Source organism: Brassica napus, chromosome C7 (genome assembly GCF_020379485.1).
Source record: "Brassica napus cultivar Da-Ae chromosome C7, Da-Ae, whole genome shotgun sequence".
NCBI lineage: Eukaryota > Viridiplantae > Streptophyta > Magnoliopsida > Brassicales > Brassicaceae > Brassica > Brassica napus.
In genome coordinates this window covers 50283874-50305069 of record NC_063450.1, presented here as the reverse complement: position 1 = coordinate 50305069, position 21196 = coordinate 50283874, and the positions used below count along the sequence as shown (strand labels likewise).

General features: G+C 32.3%; 5 protein-coding genes across 5 annotated transcripts; 1 reads left to right on the top strand and 4 right to left on the bottom strand.

Moving 5' to 3' along the window:
• On the bottom strand, positions 1–657 carry LOC125590672. Its single transcript, XM_048764345.1, has one exon. The coding sequence runs from the start codon at positions 655–657 to the stop codon at positions 1–3; it is 657 nt and encodes a 218-aa protein (XP_048620302.1).
• Positions 658–6822: 6165 nt separating this feature from the next.
• LOC106407655 (protein At-4/1-like) lies at positions 6823–8502 on the top strand. Its single transcript, XM_013848527.3, has 8 exons — positions 6823–6976; positions 7196–7301; positions 7382–7437; positions 7511–7588; positions 7687–7760; positions 7844–7977; positions 8071–8166; positions 8240–8502. The coding sequence occupies exons 1-8, from the start codon at positions 6914–6916 to the stop codon at positions 8374–8376; spliced, it is 744 nt and encodes a 247-aa protein (XP_013703981.1). The 5' UTR covers positions 6823–6913; the 3' UTR covers positions 8377–8502.
• On the bottom strand, positions 8436–10013 carry LOC106407654 (peroxidase 44). The gene is made up of 3 exons (XM_013848526.3): positions 9613–10013; positions 9070–9506; positions 8436–8991 (listed from the first exon to the last, which is right to left on the bottom strand). The coding sequence occupies exons 1-3, from the start codon at positions 9811–9813 to the stop codon at positions 8691–8693; spliced, it is 939 nt and encodes a 312-aa protein (XP_013703980.1). The 5' UTR covers positions 9814–10013; the 3' UTR covers positions 8436–8690.
• A 1319-nt stretch (positions 10014–11332) lies between these two features.
• On the bottom strand, positions 11333–13022 carry LOC106409745 (peroxidase 44). The gene is made up of 3 exons (XM_013850314.3): positions 12774–13022; positions 11971–12407; positions 11333–11861 (listed from the first exon to the last, which is right to left on the bottom strand). Exons 1-3 carry the CDS (start codon positions 12972–12974, stop codon positions 11561–11563), a joined length of 939 nt encoding a protein of 312 aa, XP_013705768.1. The 5' UTR covers positions 12975–13022; the 3' UTR covers positions 11333–11560.
• Positions 13023–13702: 680 nt separating this feature from the next.
• Positions 13703–16173, bottom strand: LOC106410792 (RNA-binding KH domain-containing protein PEPPER-like). Its single transcript, XM_013851400.3, has 6 exons — positions 15781–16173; positions 15250–15505; positions 15002–15150; positions 14662–14913; positions 14354–14545; positions 13703–14206 (listed from the first exon to the last, which is right to left on the bottom strand). Exons 1-6 carry the CDS (start codon positions 16129–16131, stop codon positions 13925–13927), a joined length of 1482 nt encoding a protein of 493 aa, XP_013706854.2. The 5' UTR covers positions 16132–16173; the 3' UTR covers positions 13703–13924.
• Between the last annotated feature and the right edge of the window lie 5023 nt (positions 16174–21196).

Below are 21196 nucleotides of genomic sequence, written 5' to 3'. Positions count from 1 at the left end.
TCAGCTCTCTTCTGGATCTTTGTCCTCCAATTCGATCTTCCGAGCTTTACAAATGACATCTGGATGATTTTGTTCACTATACCTTTTTTTAGTACTTGCACAAGGTTCTTTCTCGTTTTCCTCTTTAGTCTCATTGCTACGTGCAGCTGATAATTTTGGTGAAATATCAAACAGACTGTGGCATTTGGGACACATAAATGAACCGAAATTTTCATTTGGTACGCCATGGGTTTGATACTTGTTTTCACCACCTTCGTCACTTGTGTCGACTTTGGTGTAATCGATAGGTTCAGGGTAAAAGGTTTCCCGTTGGTTATTAAAAACATTTGGAGGGTTAATGGTTGGATCAGAAGTTATGACACGTTCATGACCATTTTGGCTAGTGACCATATTATTGGTCGGAACCATAACATCATCATTCAGGTTTGAGATAGTTGGAGTGGCGTTACCAAAAACATTTGGAGAGTGATTCCTAATGGTTTGACCAGAAGTTATGACACGGTTGCCACGGCCATGACCATTTTGGCTACTGACCATATTATTGGTCGGGACAGTAGCATGATGATACATGTTTGGGATGGTTGGAGTGGCCAAAACTGGAGAAAATTGAGGGTTAACAAATCCTGAGATTTGAGGCATTCTCACAGCAGAAACCATGTTATTTCTCGGCTGATAAGCGTGAACTGTTAAATGTTAAGGTAGATGCCAAGAAAAGTAAGAAGAAGGGCAACAAAGCGCCAGTCCCTTCTTGTTGGATCAATGGTGCTTGGCAGGAAACCTCAAAAGCAGGAGGAGTGGGCTGGATCATCAAGACAGCAGCAGGGGAAGTGCTCTGCAGGGGCTCCTCAAATCGCTCACACGTGTGCTCTGCTTTGATGGCGGAAGCGTTGGCTTTGCGTGAAGCTCTAAAGAAGGCGCAGGAGTTAAATCTTCAAAGCCTCCAAGTGTTCTCGGACTCTCAGGTCCTTGTTTCGACCCTTGATGCAGGGATGGATTTGAATGAGATTGCAGGTGTCCTCCAGGATGTCAAAAGCCTTGCCACTCTCTTCTGTCCGTTGTCGGTTGTTTTTATTCCTCATGTAGAAAACTCTCAGGCGGATACTCTAGCTAAATCAAGCATTTCTAGATTCCTAAATGTTGTTTGAACTGGTTCGATTTGATTTAATGCATGTGGTTTGAGAAAAAAAAAAAAGACTTGTGAAGCATGGTAAGAAGAAGTAAAAGGTGGAGATGGAGAAAACAAATTGACATGGTTTGTGTTTCCAGAAGTAACGAACGTTGATCGAACCGTTCGGGTCTCATTTCGGTTAATCTGGATGGGAACAAAATCATTTTGGTTCATGGTATTATCAGTATAAGGGATGAACTCATTTGGTTGTGAAGGCATCTTGAGAATGAGTGTGTGTTTTAGACCCTTTGCATATCTATCTATTTATAGTGTTAGTATGCATACATAAAGGCTAAAATATAAACTTTAAAAAGGAAAATATAAATCACATATTTTATGTTGACTATTTTTAATTCTGCATAAGAAAATCCTCTATTACACTTCTCAATACTTGTCATGGATACCTTATATGTACATGGTCATATGTGGAAACCAGTCACAGATTTTAATTCTTTTTTTTAGGCTAGTTGCTTAGATGTGTTAGGTGAGAATCATTTATGGTATGTAATCAATATTTATTTTTATTAGTGGTTTTATGTTATGTCATTAAATATTTTATTTCAATACGTGGTTTTCCCCACGTTTTTTGTGAGGAATTTTTTAATTGTTTTTTTTTTGTTATGTGTAGCATATTTTTTTTCTGTTGTTGTGTTTTTTTTTTGTGTGTGGAAGAATGTATCTTACTAATTACTATGGGCATCTCTTACTTCAGTTCATATTTTACTCCAAAAAATGTAGTAGAAAATAGAGTTGAATCAAAAATAAAACATTACTCCATTTATAGAGTAACATGGTTGTATGAATAGTTTTAAAGTTTGACACATATGATATATATTATGTTTTTGATACGCTATAATATATTTATATTTTTTAAAATTGAATATGAATCTTATTTGTTATATATTTTCTGAATAAACAGAATTATATCTTTCATTATTTCGATTATTTTATTACTTTAAAAAAAAAAATATGACTATTGTAAAAATTTATTAATTTTTTACTCAACAACTATAGTAAAAATAGTTAATTTATGCTGCAATTAAAATTTTCTACAGTCTTATTATATGTTATGTAGTTTTGATTTCCAAATGTCATTAATTTAGTATCAACTTACTTTTATATTGTTCATTTTTAAGAAGTTATAAAAGATCATTTTTAAAAATGTATAAAATAACTGTTTATCAGAATGGTATAGTCTTTTACAGGTTCGTAAAAGGTAACTTCATTTTGTTTTTATGTCTAAAATTAGTTTAACTTATTACTGTAAAATTAAATTATAGTACATGTTTTCTATATTATTACCTATACAATACACAACTAATGAAAAAATACTAATTACTAACTTTATTTTATTTTAAGATATCTATATAACATACATGGAAAAGATTTAAATTTCTTTTTTTTATAAACAATTCCTTTTAAAATGTATGAAATAATTTACCATTTTACAGTAAATAGTGATTTTATAGATTTGTTAATGGAAAAGCTTAAATATGTTTCTTATCTAATGTTACTTTTACTTTTCACTTTAAATTATATTATATGTAATTTTGTATATTATTATCTATATAACACATAAGGAATAAAAACTACCAATCGCTAAATTGTCTTTTTTTTATTATCTATATAATAAGCAAAAAAAAGTTTTGAAATCTCTCTTATACGAATAAAATATTTTTAATATAAATTATATTTCAACATTTATTCTAAAATTAGTGATTACATGTAATACTATTTGGAATATTTTTATCTAAATAGTTTTATAATTAACCAAAAATTTACAATACTAATTAGATATGATTGAAAACATTAAAATAAAAGAAAACTGAGCACTGTGACACAATTCCTTAAATAAATATTTGTGATAGCCATTTGTTAAGTATGATATGTTTTTCTATTGATGTAAGTTGGTTTTTTATTTAGTTTTTTTAAGAACTGGATTAACTAAATCAAAAATTAAAAATTATCAACCAAGCAAATTTATTTTTGTAAGTGCATAAGATTATTTATTATTAGTTTATAGTTAGATATCTATTACTTATTTGCAATTAAGTTATAAGAAAATATATGTTACACTTCTGGATATAAATTTTGATGGTTTAATAAAAATAGTTAGTAATATAAACTAAATACAATCTAAATCTTCCATCAAAATATTATTCATCACTATAAATTTAACTCATACTTTTACTAACATATGAATAAATGTACAATAAAATTTCTTAAAACAATAATATTATAATTATTTCAAAAAGGAAATTAAAATATAAAAATTATTTACGTCATATCATGTTCTTATGCACCAAAAAGTGTGATAATAAGAAAACTAGGTTAAGATCCGCGCCTGACGCGGGATGAACATTATATATATAAATTTTTTTATATATATGTTTCTAACATATTATGAAATAATAAATATATATTGAATAATAAAAAAAGTCAAAAACTATTACTTATATAATTAAATTAGTGTGAACATATAAATAAATTTTATTAATCTAAAAAATATTTTTTTCTATTTGATATGGTATATAATTAAATTTAAATGATAGTAACATATATATAGTATACTTTAATATTAATATTTATTGAATCATGCTTTTTGCTCATTTTGTTTTTATCATTTGTATCTGTTATAGCAAAAAAAATTTAAATTACTGATAACAACATTTTCACTGTGGAATTAATAGTTTAAGTGATTTATAATATTTTTAAAAATTAAGTTGTCAATATGTTTTCAATTTTTTTATCAAAAAAAATTGTTCAAAGTAAATTTCAAAATTAAGATATTTATGTTTTTTTTGTATGGTCATATAATTTAATTTAAAATGATATATATATTATTTTAATACTTATTAAATGAGAGTTTTAACTTATATATTTTTTAATTATTTGTATCATGTCATAACAAAAATTTTAAATCATGGATCACAAAACTTGAATGTGAAACTTTTAAGAGTTTTAGTAATTTATAATCATTTTTAAAAATTCATAATATAGCATATAAATAATTTTTTAAAATTTTTATTATATGGTTACTATGATTTTTTAATTTATTTTAATAGTTTAAAATTAAACAAATATAATGTAAGACACACTTCTTTTTATCAAATCTTTATTATTCAAAATCATTAATTGTCATATATATTTTAGCCACATTAGATAATTCCGTAATTTTATTTAAGGAAATAGTGAAGAACATTAATAATGTATTTATGGTTAGTTTAATAAAAAGCTTAATATATATTTAGATGGACCAACCTATTTCTCTAAGGATTATGAGAATCATTCTATTGATGACACGTGACTACAAAAAGATGTTGTAATGCTTCTCAAATAATATATATGGGATATGGCATAAAAGTTAAAAATGTATAGTTGATCATCACAAAATATTCTTCACCAATTATACAAATGAAATATATATACATATTCGTATTATAATATAAATATGATATTTATCATTTTCTAAATCATATATTAAACATACAAATAAAATATCTTTTACTACAAGTTATATTTCAAAAATTAGTTATTATATGTAATATTATTTTGAATGTTTTCTAATAATTTTTTATAACTTACCAAAACGTACAATACTAATTAGATATAATTGGAAACATTCAAATATAGAAAATTGAGCATTGATGACATAATTTCCTTAAATACATATTTGTGAAAGCTATTATTGTTAAGTATGATTTGTTTGGCCACTGAAGTAATTAAGGTTGTTCTTGATTTAGTTTCTTTTAAAACTGAATTAAATAAATCAAAAATAAAAAGTTATCAACCAATTAAATTAAAATAATTAATTGGAGAGCTCTCCTATGAATAACACATAATCATAAATCTTTAAAGTGATTTTCAATTAATATATAGGAAGTTGCTTTTGTTTTTGTTTTTTACTCAACATATGGAGTGGATGTTTAGAAATGCTGTAAGTACTTGAGTTATATACTGAGTTATATACGTGCAGTTGTGGTTTGGGAGATTGGTTGTTGTTATAACTCCAACGTAGGACTAACAGTACAATACTTAGATGTTGTATTTTATGTGAATTGAAGGTTGTCATTTGCACCAAACGCGGTTTTAATTGTTTCTATGGGTTTCAATCTGGAGCTTCAATTTTGATATATATATTTTTTTGTTTGTGGGTATCCTCTTTTGTTTTGTTGGTGGTACTTGTGTATTATTTAGTTGGGACCGCTTCTATATTTTTTGGCGCTTCCATGTATTAGTACTCTTATTCAAGTTATATTTCGACTGTTAAAAAAAAATATTAATCTCGTAATCACCATGGTAAGAAAATTTCTTTTCATTTATTTTCATTTATATTGTGTTTATAAGTTTATACCATGAATTATTTTATAATAATATTTCAAATCTTTCGTCACTAACAATTTAACAATTGGTGTTACAGCCGTTTGGGTCTCTTACTATGGTGTGTTTGGGCTCTGCAATTTTTAGCTAGTTTAAAATTTTGGTAGTCCCTTTTTTTTTTTTTTTTTGAACAAAAAATTTTGGTAGTCCTAGATTGTAAATACAATTTTTATGGAATCATGAATATGTTAACCCACCAATGTCTTCACACTACGTTGTTTGTTCAGGAGCCTTGAAAATATAATGAAGTGGGACTTGTGTTTTTTTTTGTGACTTGTGTTTTTTTTTTGTGACTTGTATTTTTGAGTGAAAATAAAAAGGGAAGTTGGAGATGCTTTTAGATGTACATTTGATTATTGAGATTCAAAATTGGTTTACGTAAATATGTTTTGAATAATTGTTGGTTTATATGTATTGATTGAGTGAAGACAATGTTATAACTGAAAGCGTAATGACGGTGGTTTTGCACATCCGTTAATATCTCCCATACTTTAACCAACACATACTATGCGGTAAACATTGCAACTTATTGAACCTCATATGTTAAGTACATTAATATAATAATGAAAAAATAATTATAATAAGGTCTATAAAATATTTAATGACATACCATAAGACTACAAATAGAAATAAATATATAATGATATACCATAAAACAAATTTATTCAACAAAGAAGAATTTCATCACTACATTTAGAACTTGAAGCGTTTTTATGGATAATGGTGTGCATCCTACATCTATTGATATATTAGAGCATCATTATCCAGAAGATTTCTTAGAGCGGAGTTTTTAATGAAATATAAGAAACTGTTTTTTATATTCCACACCCCGCCCTAAAAAACCCTGGAAAATGATGCTTTTAGACTTTTGGCACTAATTGTAATGATCTAATCTCAATGATTCAAGATCTAGGAATATGATTAAATCTTTTCACTGAACTAAATGAGCTATCAAAACTAAAGAATATATTTTTTTACCGAACTAAATGAACTATCAAGACTGAAGAATATATTTACAAATTTTTTAATTGTATTTATTTTTCGTTCATGTATCGTCTGATTCATTAGTTAAGACAATAATTTTTTTCTTATAATTCTGTTAGAACAGTTCAAATTTAAGCAATAGAATAGGAGTCTTAGAAAAAATGAACAAATTTATTCATATATACATAATACATCACATAAAGTAAGATGTTGACAAAAAAAAGTAAGATAAATTTGATTTTGAAAATGAATTATGATATTGAAGAGTACGAGAGCCACACGATGACATCGACGGTCCAGATTAGTCAGCATGTTTCCTATGAAAACCTTCTCGAATTTGAAATCCCTAACAGTCGAGTAAGAAACTCAAATCGAAGAATCATGGCGGCAACAAGCGACGAGCAGATGCGTTTGCTTCTCTCCAGCTTCGATCAGATCTACGAGGTGAAGTTTCTCGATACTCTCTTCCGATCTCTTGTTCATCGCTTGGAATATTCTGTTTCCTTTCTCTGATTGGATTCGATTGCGATATCGTGATCTGAGATCCAATCGAGGTTTCTATCGAACCGATTGAAATTGGAATCTAGAAACCAAGATCTGCTCATTGCTTAGGCTTCAGTCAAATCATCGTCGTCATCATTCATAGCTTGATTTGTTGCTCAGGATTTCGAAAGCGGGATGAATGAGATGAGCGTATTCAGATCGAGGAGCAATGTGGAAACCAGCAGAAGAGAGGCGCTTGAGATTAGCAATAAGACTCTAAAAGAAGGTTCTGGTTTGATTGTGTTTTAGATTTTTGATTCTTTGTATTCGGTAGTGGTAATCTAATTTTAAGTGATGAACCTGTAGAGAACGAAAGGTTGAAGAAGCTGTATACAGAATCTCTAAACAACTTCGTCGATCAGGTCTTCTTTCCATTTGAATCCTTCTCTAGTTATAAGTTTCTTGTGTGTGATTCTTGATTCTGGGAAAATACAGCTTGAGCATAGAACTAAGTGCCACGGCTTGAAAGAAGAACTGAAGAGAGTGAACGACGAAAACAGAAGCAAAGAGCATGTGAGAAGACTCCAATCTTTTCTTGTGGTCTGAAACTGAAGATGATGATTTGATCGTCTCCTATCTGTTCTGAGATATTTTTTTGTAAGCTGTGGCAGGAACATAGGAATGCTTTGGAGTCCCTTATGCAGAAGCATGTAGCAAAGGTTGAAGAGCTAGAGAACAAATTCAGGTTTATAAGCACCACATTCACTACTCTTATATAACTGACATATTGTATTGTATTGTGTCTCATCTTTTCGATATTACGTACAGAAGCCTTTTGGTTGAAAAGGCAACAAACGAGATGGTGATTGATAGGCTTCGCCAGGACTTGGCAGCTAACAAATCGCATATTCAAGCAATGTCGAGGAAGCTGGATCGAGTCTATTCCGAAGTGGAATCCAAGTGTAAGAATTGGCATACACCTGATGTTTGCTTTAAGTTTGTGTTTGTGTTGCTTGCATACATATATTGGCTTCCTAATGGTAATCATTTGATAGATGAAGTCGAGGTTCAGGATCTAAAGGACTGTCTTCTCATGGAGCAAGAAGAGAAAATTGATATTACTAACAGACTTCAGAGTCTGCAGAAGGAACGTAAGAGTTTCTTCTCTTTGCTAACTCAGTGTCTGAAAAAGACTAATTGCAGGTCCCTTTATATTCTTTGCAGTTATTATAAGTAGAACTACAGTTGCCGAAAAGCAGAGGGATACAACTTCATATCGACAGGTGGAGACATTGAAGCAGAAGCTAATGAAACTGAGAAAAGAGAATGAGATTCTTAAACGGAAACTATCTTCTTCATAGAACAGCCAGGAACAAAAACTTTGCTTGGCAAATCACTTACTGCTCGGTCCCTCAACGAGTAAATTCCACAAAACCAAACCATTTTTAAAATTCAAATTGTTTACATAGATTATACAGTTGAAAACATACAACACCACAAAGCCTGAATAAGAACTCAATATAAAAAAGGATAATAAAGTACATGCAACACGCAAATCAATTTTGAACGGATAAATAAAACAAGATCCCGGAGAAAGCACACTTCCGGATTTGATTATTTGTTAGAAAACAAACATAGGATTCCTCTTGGTCTTTAGATTAAGGACAGTGTAGAATCAACGTCCGTTGTTGAAGACTCTGCAGTTTCTCCTGATCTCTCCAGCACGTCCGGTAAGGACTCCAATGGTACCCATTTTCTCCATTGCCTGAGCAAATCTCTGTCTGAAGAGTGAATTGCTTTGTGCAAAACTCGACACAATTCCACTGGTTGCTCCATCGAAAGCCAAGTTTGAATCAATCCTCATGACTGCTCTTTGTCTTTGCATCTCTCCAAAGATTGCGTTATCCACAACGAATGGAGTCCTTTGGTCCAAGAACACCGATGGGTCATTTGGTGCACGACATGTGTTCCTCAACCTTTTAAAAGAGATGTATTAGTGGGTCAGATATGCATAAGATTGATGTTCATTTGATTCTATGTATCAAAATACGTACTGAGCGTTCAGTGAGCGGTCCATGGCAGGGTCATTAAGCCTATCCTGGAAAAGACTGCAATGAATGGAACCAACACTGTGGCCACCACCTATAAGTGTTACCATATCGTTCACACTCATGCCTTTAGCTGCAAATGCTTGGATGGATGCGGACACGGGTATTGTTGGTCCGGGCAAGTTCACATCGGCTGGGTTTGACCTTAATCCATCACGTCTTCCTGTTTTTATCAAGAAGCTTGGACCACCAGCTAATTTGATCGCGTCTCTGGTGGCTAGAGCTACAATGTCTGCGCATGAGACAATTCCGGGGCACACAGCCTCGAGCTGTCTCTTAATCTCATCAATGACCTCATAGCCTCTCACGCTTGCATTTGGTCCTGTGCTTTTCTCTGATGGCCTTCCTGGTCTTGGGTCAATCAAAAGGGAAGCATCACAACCCTACACAATCATTCCAAACATTGGTTGATCAATGTTAGTTACGTCTAGATATGTTAGTGAGTCCATTATAATACATATTCACACACACAAGGAGAAGCTTACGAACCGTAACAAAGCAATCATGAAACTGCATACGAAGCAATGCTGCAGTAATGCTAGGGTCACGACGGAAACGCTCAGCGACGACAGATGAAATGATAGATCCAGTGCGGTGGCATGAGGGACCGTAGAACGCAAACTTGAGTTGCGCCAAAGCAGAGGGAACCAGGAAACAGAAAAGTAAAAACAAAGCTGTAATTGACTTCATTTCCTTGCCTCTCCTGTGAAAACTTAGAAATATTTTTGGGTTGTGTTGTAATTGTTAGTCGTAGATTGCATATTTATATGTAAATTGATGAACACGACATTGACAAAGAGAATGTTTCATATCAAAGACGTGCATAGGGTAAAGGTAGATATTCACAATTGATGGTTTTAAGTTTTAACATTATCTATATAGTAGTTGTGATTTAATAAATGTTTCCATGAACCTCTTCTATATGTCAAAAGACTGGTTCCGGCCAACTTGGAATATGTTTTGAACAATTTGCGACATTCTGTCAATTTTGAAAAGGTATAATACCATTTCTATTTCGAGAAGTGGATGCCTACTCGGTAAAATATGCAATTTGTTTCTGTTTTTTTTAAAAAAAATATTTTCCCTCTCAAATAAAACAAGTTGTAAAAGAAAAAGAAACAAAGAAAAGTCTGCATGGTCTGGTTCTTGCTGTACCAGACGTAAAAATAAGATAGAAATAATATAAAACGCTACAACACGCGTATATTAGTGAATATAATCATTCTGGAATATCATTCTGGAATATGACTTGGTTGACAATTGTCCTTCAAGCCGACGCGTTCAAGTTTAGCTTGAGCGTCTGGATTTTTACTCAGTCAAGAGATTCCTGTACTCTCCTTTTCTTTGCACGTACAACCGAGGCAATTTTAGAGAAGCTCTCGCTTGTACACTCGTCTAGACAACCAAACAAATACTAACCAAGTTCGACCATGTTTCGTCCAAATGAGAAAGCTTCGACCCGATTTGTTCCGGAACCAACTTGGTTCATATGTTAGCATTTATAACCCTCGAGCTTGATTTAGCTAATCTCTTTTGGATCTAAGACTACATGAGTAGTCTTGTCCTTTATTTATGAGTAGTCTACTACTTGAGTCTTACGGTAGACCAATGATTACCGTGATCGATGTGTTTATTAATTTACTTGTTGATCCTCAGTATATTTGATTAAATCCTTCATTTAAGTATGCTTATATGCCATAAGAACTTTGATCATTCTGTTCTAGACCATAAGGTTTTTTACGCACCAAAATTTGTTTGAAGAAATGCATTTACCGTAAAAAGAATGCATCAAGAAAACTAAGCGAATATATAGTTTTTATCTTAAAAACTACGAAGATATGTTTTTTCTTTTTTTTTGCTAGGAAGGATATGTTAGAAAGGATCATAAGTTTACTGGACTTAATTATTAATACTTGCTAATCATTCACAAATGAGACTTTAATAACTTCCAATAGTTAGCAAAAGAAATCTAAGGCCTATGCATTGAGTGCTGATTTGAATGAAATTGGTGGTAAATGCTGTAGAATTATGCTTAGTTTATGCATTTCAATTGTTTCGTTGGCTATGTAATGATTTGCACTCTTTGATCCAAACGACTACTCTCTCTCTCTATATATATATGAGTGTACTGATCTCGTTTAGTATCACCAAATGAGTTTAGAAGTTTATTTTTATCATAATTAGAAGTGAAACTATAAAGATAATTATAAAAGAACAACGAATAAATAGTTAAACAGCATAAAAATGCACACAATAGAAAAACATGAGAAGTAACAAAAAATAACAAAAGAAATTATAAAATGCAGTTACATATCAAAGCAAGGAAATAATAAATATGATAGCAGAAAAAGAAACTTTCAGTTGATTATTCAAAAGAGGAGAAATGGGAAAAAAACGTGAAAAAGGGAAAATAAGCAATGGTCAAAACAGTGTAGAATCAACGTCCGTTGTTGAAGACTCTACAGTTTCTCCTGATCTCTCCTGAACGTCCGGTAAGAACCCCAATCCTACCCATTTTCACCATTGCTTCAGCAAATCTCTTCCTAAAGAGTGCATTGCTTTGTGCAAAGCTCGACACAATTCCACGGGTTGACCTGTCAAGACCCATGTTTTGATCAATCCTCATGACTCCTCTCTGCCTTCGGATCTCTCCGTAGATTGCGTTATCCACGATGAATGGTGTCCTTTGGTCCAAGAATACCGATGGGTCATTTGGAGAACGGCATGTGTTCCTCAACCTAAAGAAATGTATTAGTGGGTCACATTCACATATATCATTTGATACATAAAATAATAACACATTTAGTCAAGTGATTTGTGTTAGAATTCACACACACACACACGTACCTGGCATTTAAAGTGCGGTCCATGGCAGGGTCATTAAGCCTATCCTGGAAAAGACTGCAATGAATAGAACCAACACTGTGGCCACCACCAATAAGTGTAACCATGTCGTTCGTATTCATACCTTTAGCTGCAAATGCTTGGATGGATGCAGACACAGGGATTGTTGGTCCGGGCAAGTTCACATCATTGGGGCTTGACCTTAATCCATCACGTCTTCCTGTTGGTACTGAGAACCTTGGACCACCAGCTAATGCGACCGAGTCTCTAGTGGCTAGAGTTACAATGTCTGCGCATGAGACAGTTCGGGGGCACGCAGCCTCGAGCTGTCTTTTGGCCTCGTCAATGATCTCGTAGCCTCTGACACTTGCATTTGGTCCGGTGCTTTTCTCTGATGGCCTTCCGGATCTTGGGTCGATCAAGAGGGAAGCATCACAACCCTATACAACCGTATCAAACATTGATTGGTCAACGTAACGTCAAGAAGAAAAATTAGAACGTAAGCATTCATATAGTCTGTAGCCAAAGTATCTAGTGATATTGTATTAATATAATGTAATATTGTAATCAAATTTTAACCAAAAAAAAAAGACTATTGACAAGAAAACAAATCTTATATGAGTTTCTAAAAAAAAATTTGAGTTTCTCAATCGAAAATTTCTTTAATCTGTCATCACCCTTTTATATTTTGTATTTATATTATTTTCTTGATTTTAATTATGAGAAAATCTTCTAGAGACTATGGATAGAGAGGACATATAAATATATGTGTGTGCACACAACATAATAAGGAGAAGCTTACTAACCCTGACAAAGCAATCATGAAACTGCATACGAAGCAATGCTGCAGTGATGCTACGGTCACGGCGGAAACGGTTGGCAACAACATTAGCAACGATAGATTCCGCACGGGGGCATGATCGACCGTAGAACCCAAAGCGGAGCTGGGCCAAAGCAGATGGGGCAAGGAAGCAGAAAAGGAAAAACAAAGCTGTGATTGACCTCATTTTGAATGATGAGTTCTTCTTTGTCTCTCCTATGAATGTTACTTTTGGTGGTGATATGCCAAGTGTTCGTAGCATGCATATTTATATACAAATTTTGGGGGACAAGGCATTGGCCAAGAGAATGTTTTATCTAGAAGACGTGCATAGGGTAAAGGTGGATACATTGTCCATTTGACTGGTTTAAAGGAATAATATGCATGATGTATCATTGTGTTTTAATAATGTTTCACAACAAATGTTAGTGTTCGTCTTCCACACGTCGAAGATTCGACATGGCCAACTTGGAATATTTTTTGAACAACTTCCTTTCAACATTAAGTCGGCTTTTTGAAATGGTATATTTTGGAGGGCACCATTTCTATGTCGAGAAGTGGATCTAGTTTAGTGCTGACCCGAGTCGACCAAAATCTTGAACCCTAACATTTGATGAAGACCATCAGGGCTACAGACAAATGCATGGTTATGTTTGCGAAAAGATTCTTCCGACCAAACATATTGTGTGAGGTGTGAATACTTGTGTTAACCCACTTCAACACAAAGCTTCCTTCCCTTGGTAATATAGAAAGTTGCCTAAATCACAAAGAAGCTCCAACATGGTTATATCAAAAGATGAACGTTTTAAAGTAAATTTCCAGATTCTTTTAATGAATTAAAAAATCCTTATTATCTTAGATCTTATTTCCGTCAAATCTCTCCAACGCTACCATATAAAATCAAAACGAACAGGATTTTTAGAAAAACATGAAACTGTTTTTATTTGATAGTGGTCTGATCTGTCGTGTAAAGATATCGAGATTTAAGTAGAGAAAAACCAAAAAAAAAAAAGAACAGGCACCTAGATTTACATTACACATTCAGCTACATTGGCTCTCTTGCACTTGTTCTTTCCCTCTCTATCATAAATGAGCCACCTCTCTAAACCTCGTAAACAACCCACACAGCAAACGGATTCATAAATTATAAGTGTTGTAGCCACCAGCATCAGAAGCTGGTCTATATTCCGTTCCATAAGTTTGCCCATTCAGTGACGGCGTGTAGGTGGACGCCGACGGACCCGCAAGCTGAGAGTATGCTGTTGGTCTGTACTGCCCCGTCTCTGTGCCCATGTAGCTGCTCGCGAGCGGCTCTTGAAGGTTGCTTAGCTGAGGAGGGTACGCAGGTACATAACCAGTATCCACTCTAGCATATCCCCCTGAAACCGAAGCCGGTTCCTTGTGATTGCTGATGAACTCCTACACATAGGTAAACGACATATACAGTTTAATGCCGAGGAAAGAACCAGACGGTAGCATGTAAAAAGGAAGAGTAATCTTAGTATTTTGTTATACAATGCCATTTCATGTAACATATGTATATATATAGATGAAATGTGTTCTTACTTGAATTAGTTGCTGAGCAGTTTGTACTTGAGAAGATGTCCCTTTGATTTCCACTGTGATTTGATCAGGATGTGGACTCTCTTGAATGGTAATGGTAGCTCCGCTTCTTCTACGGATGAAGGCTATATTAGCTCCTTCTAAACCAATGATATCCTCCGCATAGGAAAACGGTATTTGCATCGTCTGAGATACCTGGTACGAAACACCCATTATAGAAAAATCTTCACTAGTTCCAAGAGATTAAATTAGAAGCGATAAGACAAAGACGCTAGTAGAAGACCAAAAAAGAACAAGAACGTGATAACTACCTGTGTAACAAAAGCAGCAGAAACTCGAGCGAGGCCAGGGGAGTGTCTGGCGGAGAGTGCAGGATCCTGACTGTATATGGAAGCTCCCGAAGGCTGAACAAATGACTCCACCCGAGTATCCCGCTCCAAAAACAGAGCTTCCCTCCGTGCCATGAGATCAGACTCGATTGCATTTGACAAAGCAGCGTGGAGAGCTGACTTGTTGTTAGCTAACGGTTCTTCCTGACGAACTTGAGAGACTCTAGCTAGATACTAAAGAGAAGAAAATAAATCACAGAAGTTAGGTTATTCCGAGAGAATTGAAAAAAAGGAAGAAGTCGTTTCAGAGAATCAAGCTTACTTGTTTCTCGAAGAGAGGAACCACAGAATGGTCGAGTAGGAATTTCCTCAGGTGTCCTACAACACCTTCTAACGCCTTTACGATCTTTAAAGCTTCCCCCTGCAAATCCACTATCCTCTCATCTTGCGCAGCATAAAACGGTGTGTCCTCTGGCAACAAGAAAACACAGTGTACTTATAATCATCCGGTTTAACAACTCCAGAGATGACAGTTAACTGAGAAATAACAAACATAGATAATGTTAGTACCGTCTGATAAAATGCGAACCGATGCACCAGAGTTCTCTACTATAGATTTAATAGAGGACCCTTGTTTCCCGATTAAATTAATCGCCTGCGAAGATGCAACTAGTAAACGCACTGAAGAGAAGGCACCTCCAGCGTTCTGAAGATCCTCATCATCATCACTATCAGGCAACCCCGAAACTCTTCTGAACACCCTTACAACTGCCTCCATCGCAGGGGACATGTATGCCTCTGGTTCTTCCTTTGCAGATATCATCACCTAAACATAACAAAGGACACTTAAAACTACAATCAAACCCATAAAGCAATCAAAACTGAAACTTCGACTTAAACGGAATAACTCAAGTGGACACTTCAAACTACAATCAAACACAGAAAGCTTGCAACTTTCACTAGAAAGAGCATCGCAATGATCATACCCCCATGAATCTGAATACTGATGCTAACAAAAACCCTAATTTTCTCTAATTAGGTTTAAGAAAGTTACAACCTTTAGAAAAACCCAATTCGGAACGATAAAGGAGAGATACTAACAATGCGATCAGGAGTTGTGGTGGGACCGTCGAGGACTTTGATGCGAGCGCGAGTCTCCTCGCACATCTTTCTGATGATATCTCCTTTGCGTCCGATTATAGCTCCGACCTTAGATACAGGAACGATCACACGAAACACGCAATCCCCAGGCCATCCTGGCCATCTCTCCGCCGCGGAATCGTTCGCATCGGGGGCAGTCTCGGCAGTTAGGGTATCCGGCTGATTCGATTCGGGGAAGGCGCCGGAGGCTTCGTTGAGCAATGAGGAGGCAGTGACTCCCGAAGGTGTGAGGTTTTCATTCTCGGGGAAGTTTGTAGCACCGTTCTCGGCGGAATCTGCGACGGCGGCCATTAGAATCGGAACAAATTAAAAAAAAGGGGATAGCGAGCGAGCGAGAAGGAGAAGATGATTTGACCTTTGATTATATACGATGTCGTTTCAACTCAGATGTTTAGGCCTTTGGGCATGTTATGTAGATTAGGCCCGTAATGATATTAAATTGGGCTTCTTTTAGCCCATGAGCTATATTCTTTTTTCTTCCGACCAAAAGCCATATTCATGAACGCTCACAACGAGGAATAATGCTTTCCCTAGCATTCATAAAAAATCACCATTCATTACGAATAATTTTTCTTTCTAATTTCCTATCATTCTTTTTTTGTAAAGAAATAAAGAACAAAGTTATTCCTTTTTAAATATGGGATGGAACAACCATTTTTTTTCATTCCTCCAATTTTATTTCTTTACGTTCATTTTCTATTCGTTCCTCTTGTTTCCAGAATGGTCACCAGTCGGACGAATATTTATGGTCTAACTGTTGACCAAAGAATGAAAAGGAATAATGCATTCCTTACTATTCCAAAACTTTTTTACCGTTTACAATGAATAGTTTTTCCTTTTCATTCATTTTATTCTAGAGGAATATAGAACAAATTTGTTCCTTTCATTCCTCTAATTTTATTCCTCTGCATTTTTTTCCTAATCATTCCTAATGTTCCTATAATGGTCACCAGTTAAACCCTAAACTTATAACATCTTCCGATAGACGAGTATTTTTTCAAAAAGCCATTTATATACGATGTCGTTTCAATTCTTTGTTGATATTGGGCAAGCGCGATGACCAATTGTGCGAATCAACGGTTCCTCTCGTACTAGGTTGAATTAATATTGTGACGCGGGCATCAATAGGGTAAAACTAACATATTTCACGACGGTCTAAACCCAGCTCACGTTCCCTATTGGTGGGTGAACAATCCAACACTTGGTGAATTCTGCTTCACAATGATAGTCCTATTGTAGATTTGAGATTGTGACTTAGAAACAAGGATAAAAAGAATTTTTGTTGATAGATGAGTATTCTTTCGGAATTTTTCATCAAAAGGTTGCCTTTTTTCAATACTTTTTACGAAAGCGGCTATTTTTGGAAAAGTTTTTATTTCTATAGAGAACTATTGTTGATTTTGGATTGTGATTTATAAATTAGTATAACAAGAATTTTTGTTAATAGATGAGTATACTTTCAGAATTTTTATCGATATGTTGCATTTTTCAAATAATTTTTTAAAAACCTCATATTTTTGGAAAGTTTTCATTTTTATTGAGAACTTTGTAGATTTGGGATTGTGACTTAGAAATAAGGGTAACAATAATTTGTTTTGATAGATGAATATTCTTTCAGAATTTTTCATCAATAGGTTACATTTTTCAATAATTTTTAGAAAAACTACTATTTTTGGAAAGTTTTCATTTCTATACAGAACTATTGTAGATTTGGAATTGTGACTTAGAAATTAGTATAACAAAAATTTTTGTTAATAGATGAGTATTCCTTCAGAATTTTTCATTGATAGGTTGCATTTATTAAATAATTTGTAAAAACCTCCTATTTTTGGAAAGTTTTAATTTTTATAAGAAAATATTGCAGATTTGGGACTTTGACTTAGAAATAAGGATAACAAAAATTTGTTTTCATAGATGAGTATTCTTTCAGAGAACTGCAATTTGTGGAAAGTTTTCATTTATATAGAGAACTATTGTAGATTTGGGATTGTGACTTAGAAATTAGGACAACTAGAATTTTTGTTGATATATGAGTATTTTTCAGAAATTTTCATCAAAAGGTTGTATTTTTAAATAATTTTTACAAAAGCTGATATTTTTGGAAAGCTTTCATTTGTATAAAGAACTATTGTAAATTTGAGATTGTGACTTAGAAATTAAAATAACAAGTATGTTTTTGATAGATGGATATTCTTTCAGAATTATTCATTAATAGGTTGCATTTAAAAAAAAAATTAGAAACCTACTATTTTTGGAAAGTTTTCATTTCTATAGAAAACAATTTTAGATTTGGGATTGTGACTTATAATAAGGATAACAAGAATTTTTGTTGATAGATGAGTATTTTCGGATTTTTCATCAAAAGGTTGCATTTTTTTCAATAATATTTACGAAAGCTGCTATTTTTGGAAAGTTTTTTGTTCTAGAGAGAACTATTGTAGATTTTGGATTGTGACTTAGAAATTAGTGTAACAAGAATTTTTGTTAATAGATGAGTATTCTTTCAAAACTTTTCATCGATACGTTGCATTTTTAAAATAATTTTGAAAAGTTATCATTTCAATAGAGAACTATTGTAGATTTGGGATTATGCGTATTGTTAAAGAATATTAATCAATAGGTTGCATTTTTTAAATAATTTTTCAAAAATCTCCTATTTTTGGAAAGTTTTCATTTTTATTGAGAATTATTGTAGATTTGGGATTGTGACTTAGAAATAAGGATAACAAGAATTTGTTTTGATAAATGAGTATTCTTTCAAAGAACTACTATTTGTGGCAAGTTTTCATTTCTAAGAGAACTATTGTAGATTTGGGATTTTGACTTAGAAAATAGGATAACTAGAATTTTTGTTGATAGATGAATATTCTTTGAGAATTTTTCATCAATAGGTAGCAATTTTAAAATATTTTTTAATAACCTGCTATTTCTGGAAAGTTTTAATTTCAATAGAGATCAATTGTAGATTTGGGATTGTGACTTTGAAATTAGGATAACAAGTATTTTTGTTGATATATAAGCATTCTTTCAGATTTTTTTCTTCAATATGTTGCATTTTTTAAATAATTTTTATAAAAGCTACGATTTTTGTAAAGTTTTCATTTGTATAGATAACTATTGTATATTTGAGATTGTGACTGAGAAATTAAAATAACAGGATTTTTTTGAAATATGAGTATTCTTCCAGAATTTTTCATTAAAAGATTGTTTATAGAGGACTATTGTAGATTTGGGATTGTGACTTAGAGATTAGTATAACAAGAATTTTTGTTAATAGATGAGTTTTCAATCAGATTTTTTCATCAACAGGTTGTATTTTTTAAATAATTTTTGAAAAACCTCCTATTTTTTCGGAAGTTTTCGTTTTTATAGAGAACTAATGTAGATTTGGGATTGTGTATTAGAAATTAGGATAACTAGAATTTTTGTTGAAATATAAATATTCTTTTAAATTTTTTCATCAAAAGGTTGTTTTTTTTTAATATTTTTACGAAAGGTGCTATTTTTGGAAAGTTTTCATTTTTATACAGGACTATTGTAGATTTGGGATTGTGACTCAGAGAATAGTATAACAAGAATTTTTGTTAATAGATGAGTATACTTCAGAATTTTTTCATCAATAGGTTGCATTTTTTAAATAATTTATGAAAAACCTCCTATTTTTCGGAAGTTTTCTTTTTTATAGAGTACTATTGTAGATTTGGGATTTTGTATTAGAAATTAGGATAACAAGAATTTTTTGTTGATGTATAAGTATTCTTGCAGATTTTTTCATCAAAAGGTTGTTTTTTTTAATGATTTTTACGAAAGCTGCTATTTTTGGAAAGTTTTCATTTTTATAGAGGACTACTATAGATTTGGGATTGTGACTTAGAGATTAATATAACAAGAATTTTTGTTAATAGATGAGTATTCTTTCAGATTTTTTCATCAATAGGTTGCATTTTTTAAATAATTTTTGAAAACCTCCTATTTTTCGGAAGTTTTCGTTTTATAGAGAACTATTGTAGATTTGGGATTGTGTATTAGAAATTAAGATAACTAGAATTTTTTGTTGATATATAAGTATTATTTCAGATTTTTTCATCAAAAGGTTGTTTTTTTTAATGATTTTTACGAAAGCTGCCATTTTTAGAAAGTTTTCATTTTTACAGAGCACTACTGTAGATTTGAGATTGTGGCTTAGAGAACAGTATAACAAGAATTTTTGTTAATAGATGAGTATTCTTTCATATTTTTTCATCAATAGGTTGCATTTTTTAAATAATTTTTGAAAAACCTCTTATTTTTTGGAAGTTTTCGTTTTATAGAGAACTATTGTAGATTTGGGATTGTGTATTAGAAATTAGGGTAACTAGAATTTTTATTGATATATAAGTATTCTTTCAGATTTTTTCATCAAAAGGTTGTTTTTTTTATGATTTTTACGAAAGATGCTATTTTTGGAAAGTTTTCATTTTTATAGAGGACTACTGTAGATTTGGGATTGTGACTTAGAGAATAGTATAACAAGAATTTTTGTTAATAGATAAGTATTCTTTCAGATTTTTTCATCAATAGGTTGCATTTTTAAATAATTTTTGAAAAACCTCTTATTTTTTTGGAAGTTTTCGTTTTTATAGAGAACTATTGTAGATTTGGGATTGTGTATTAGAAATTAGGATAACTAGAATTTTTTGTTGATATATAAGTATTCTTTCAGATTTTTTCATCAAAAGGTTGTTTTTTAATGATTTTTACGAAAGCTGCTATTTTTGGAAAGTTTTCATTTTTATAGAGGACTACTGTAGATTTGGGATTGTGACTTAGAGAATAGTATAACAAGAATTTTGTTAATAGATGAGTATTCTTTCAGATTTTTTCATCAATAGGTTACGTTTTTAAATAATTTTTGAAAAACCTCTATTTTTTGGAAGTTTTCATTTTTAATAGAACTATTGTAGATTTGGGATTGTGTATTAAAAAAGGATAACTAGAATTTTTTGATATATAAGTTTTCTTTCAGATTTTTTCATCAAAAGGTTGTTTTTTTAATGATTTTTACGAAAGCTGCTATTTTTGGAAAGTTTTCATTTTTATAGAGGACTACTGTAGATTTGAGATTGTGACTTAGAGAATAGTATAACAAGAATTTTTGTTAATAGATGAGTATTCTTTCAGATTTTTTCATCAATAGGTTGCATTTTTTAAATAATTTTGAAAAACCTCTTATTTTCGGAAGTTTTCGTTTTTATAGAGAACTATTGTAGATTTGGGATTATGTATTAGAAATTAGGATAACTAGAATTTTTTTTTGATATATAAGTATTCTTTCAGATTTTTTCATCAAAAGGTTGTTTTTTTTAATGATTTTTAA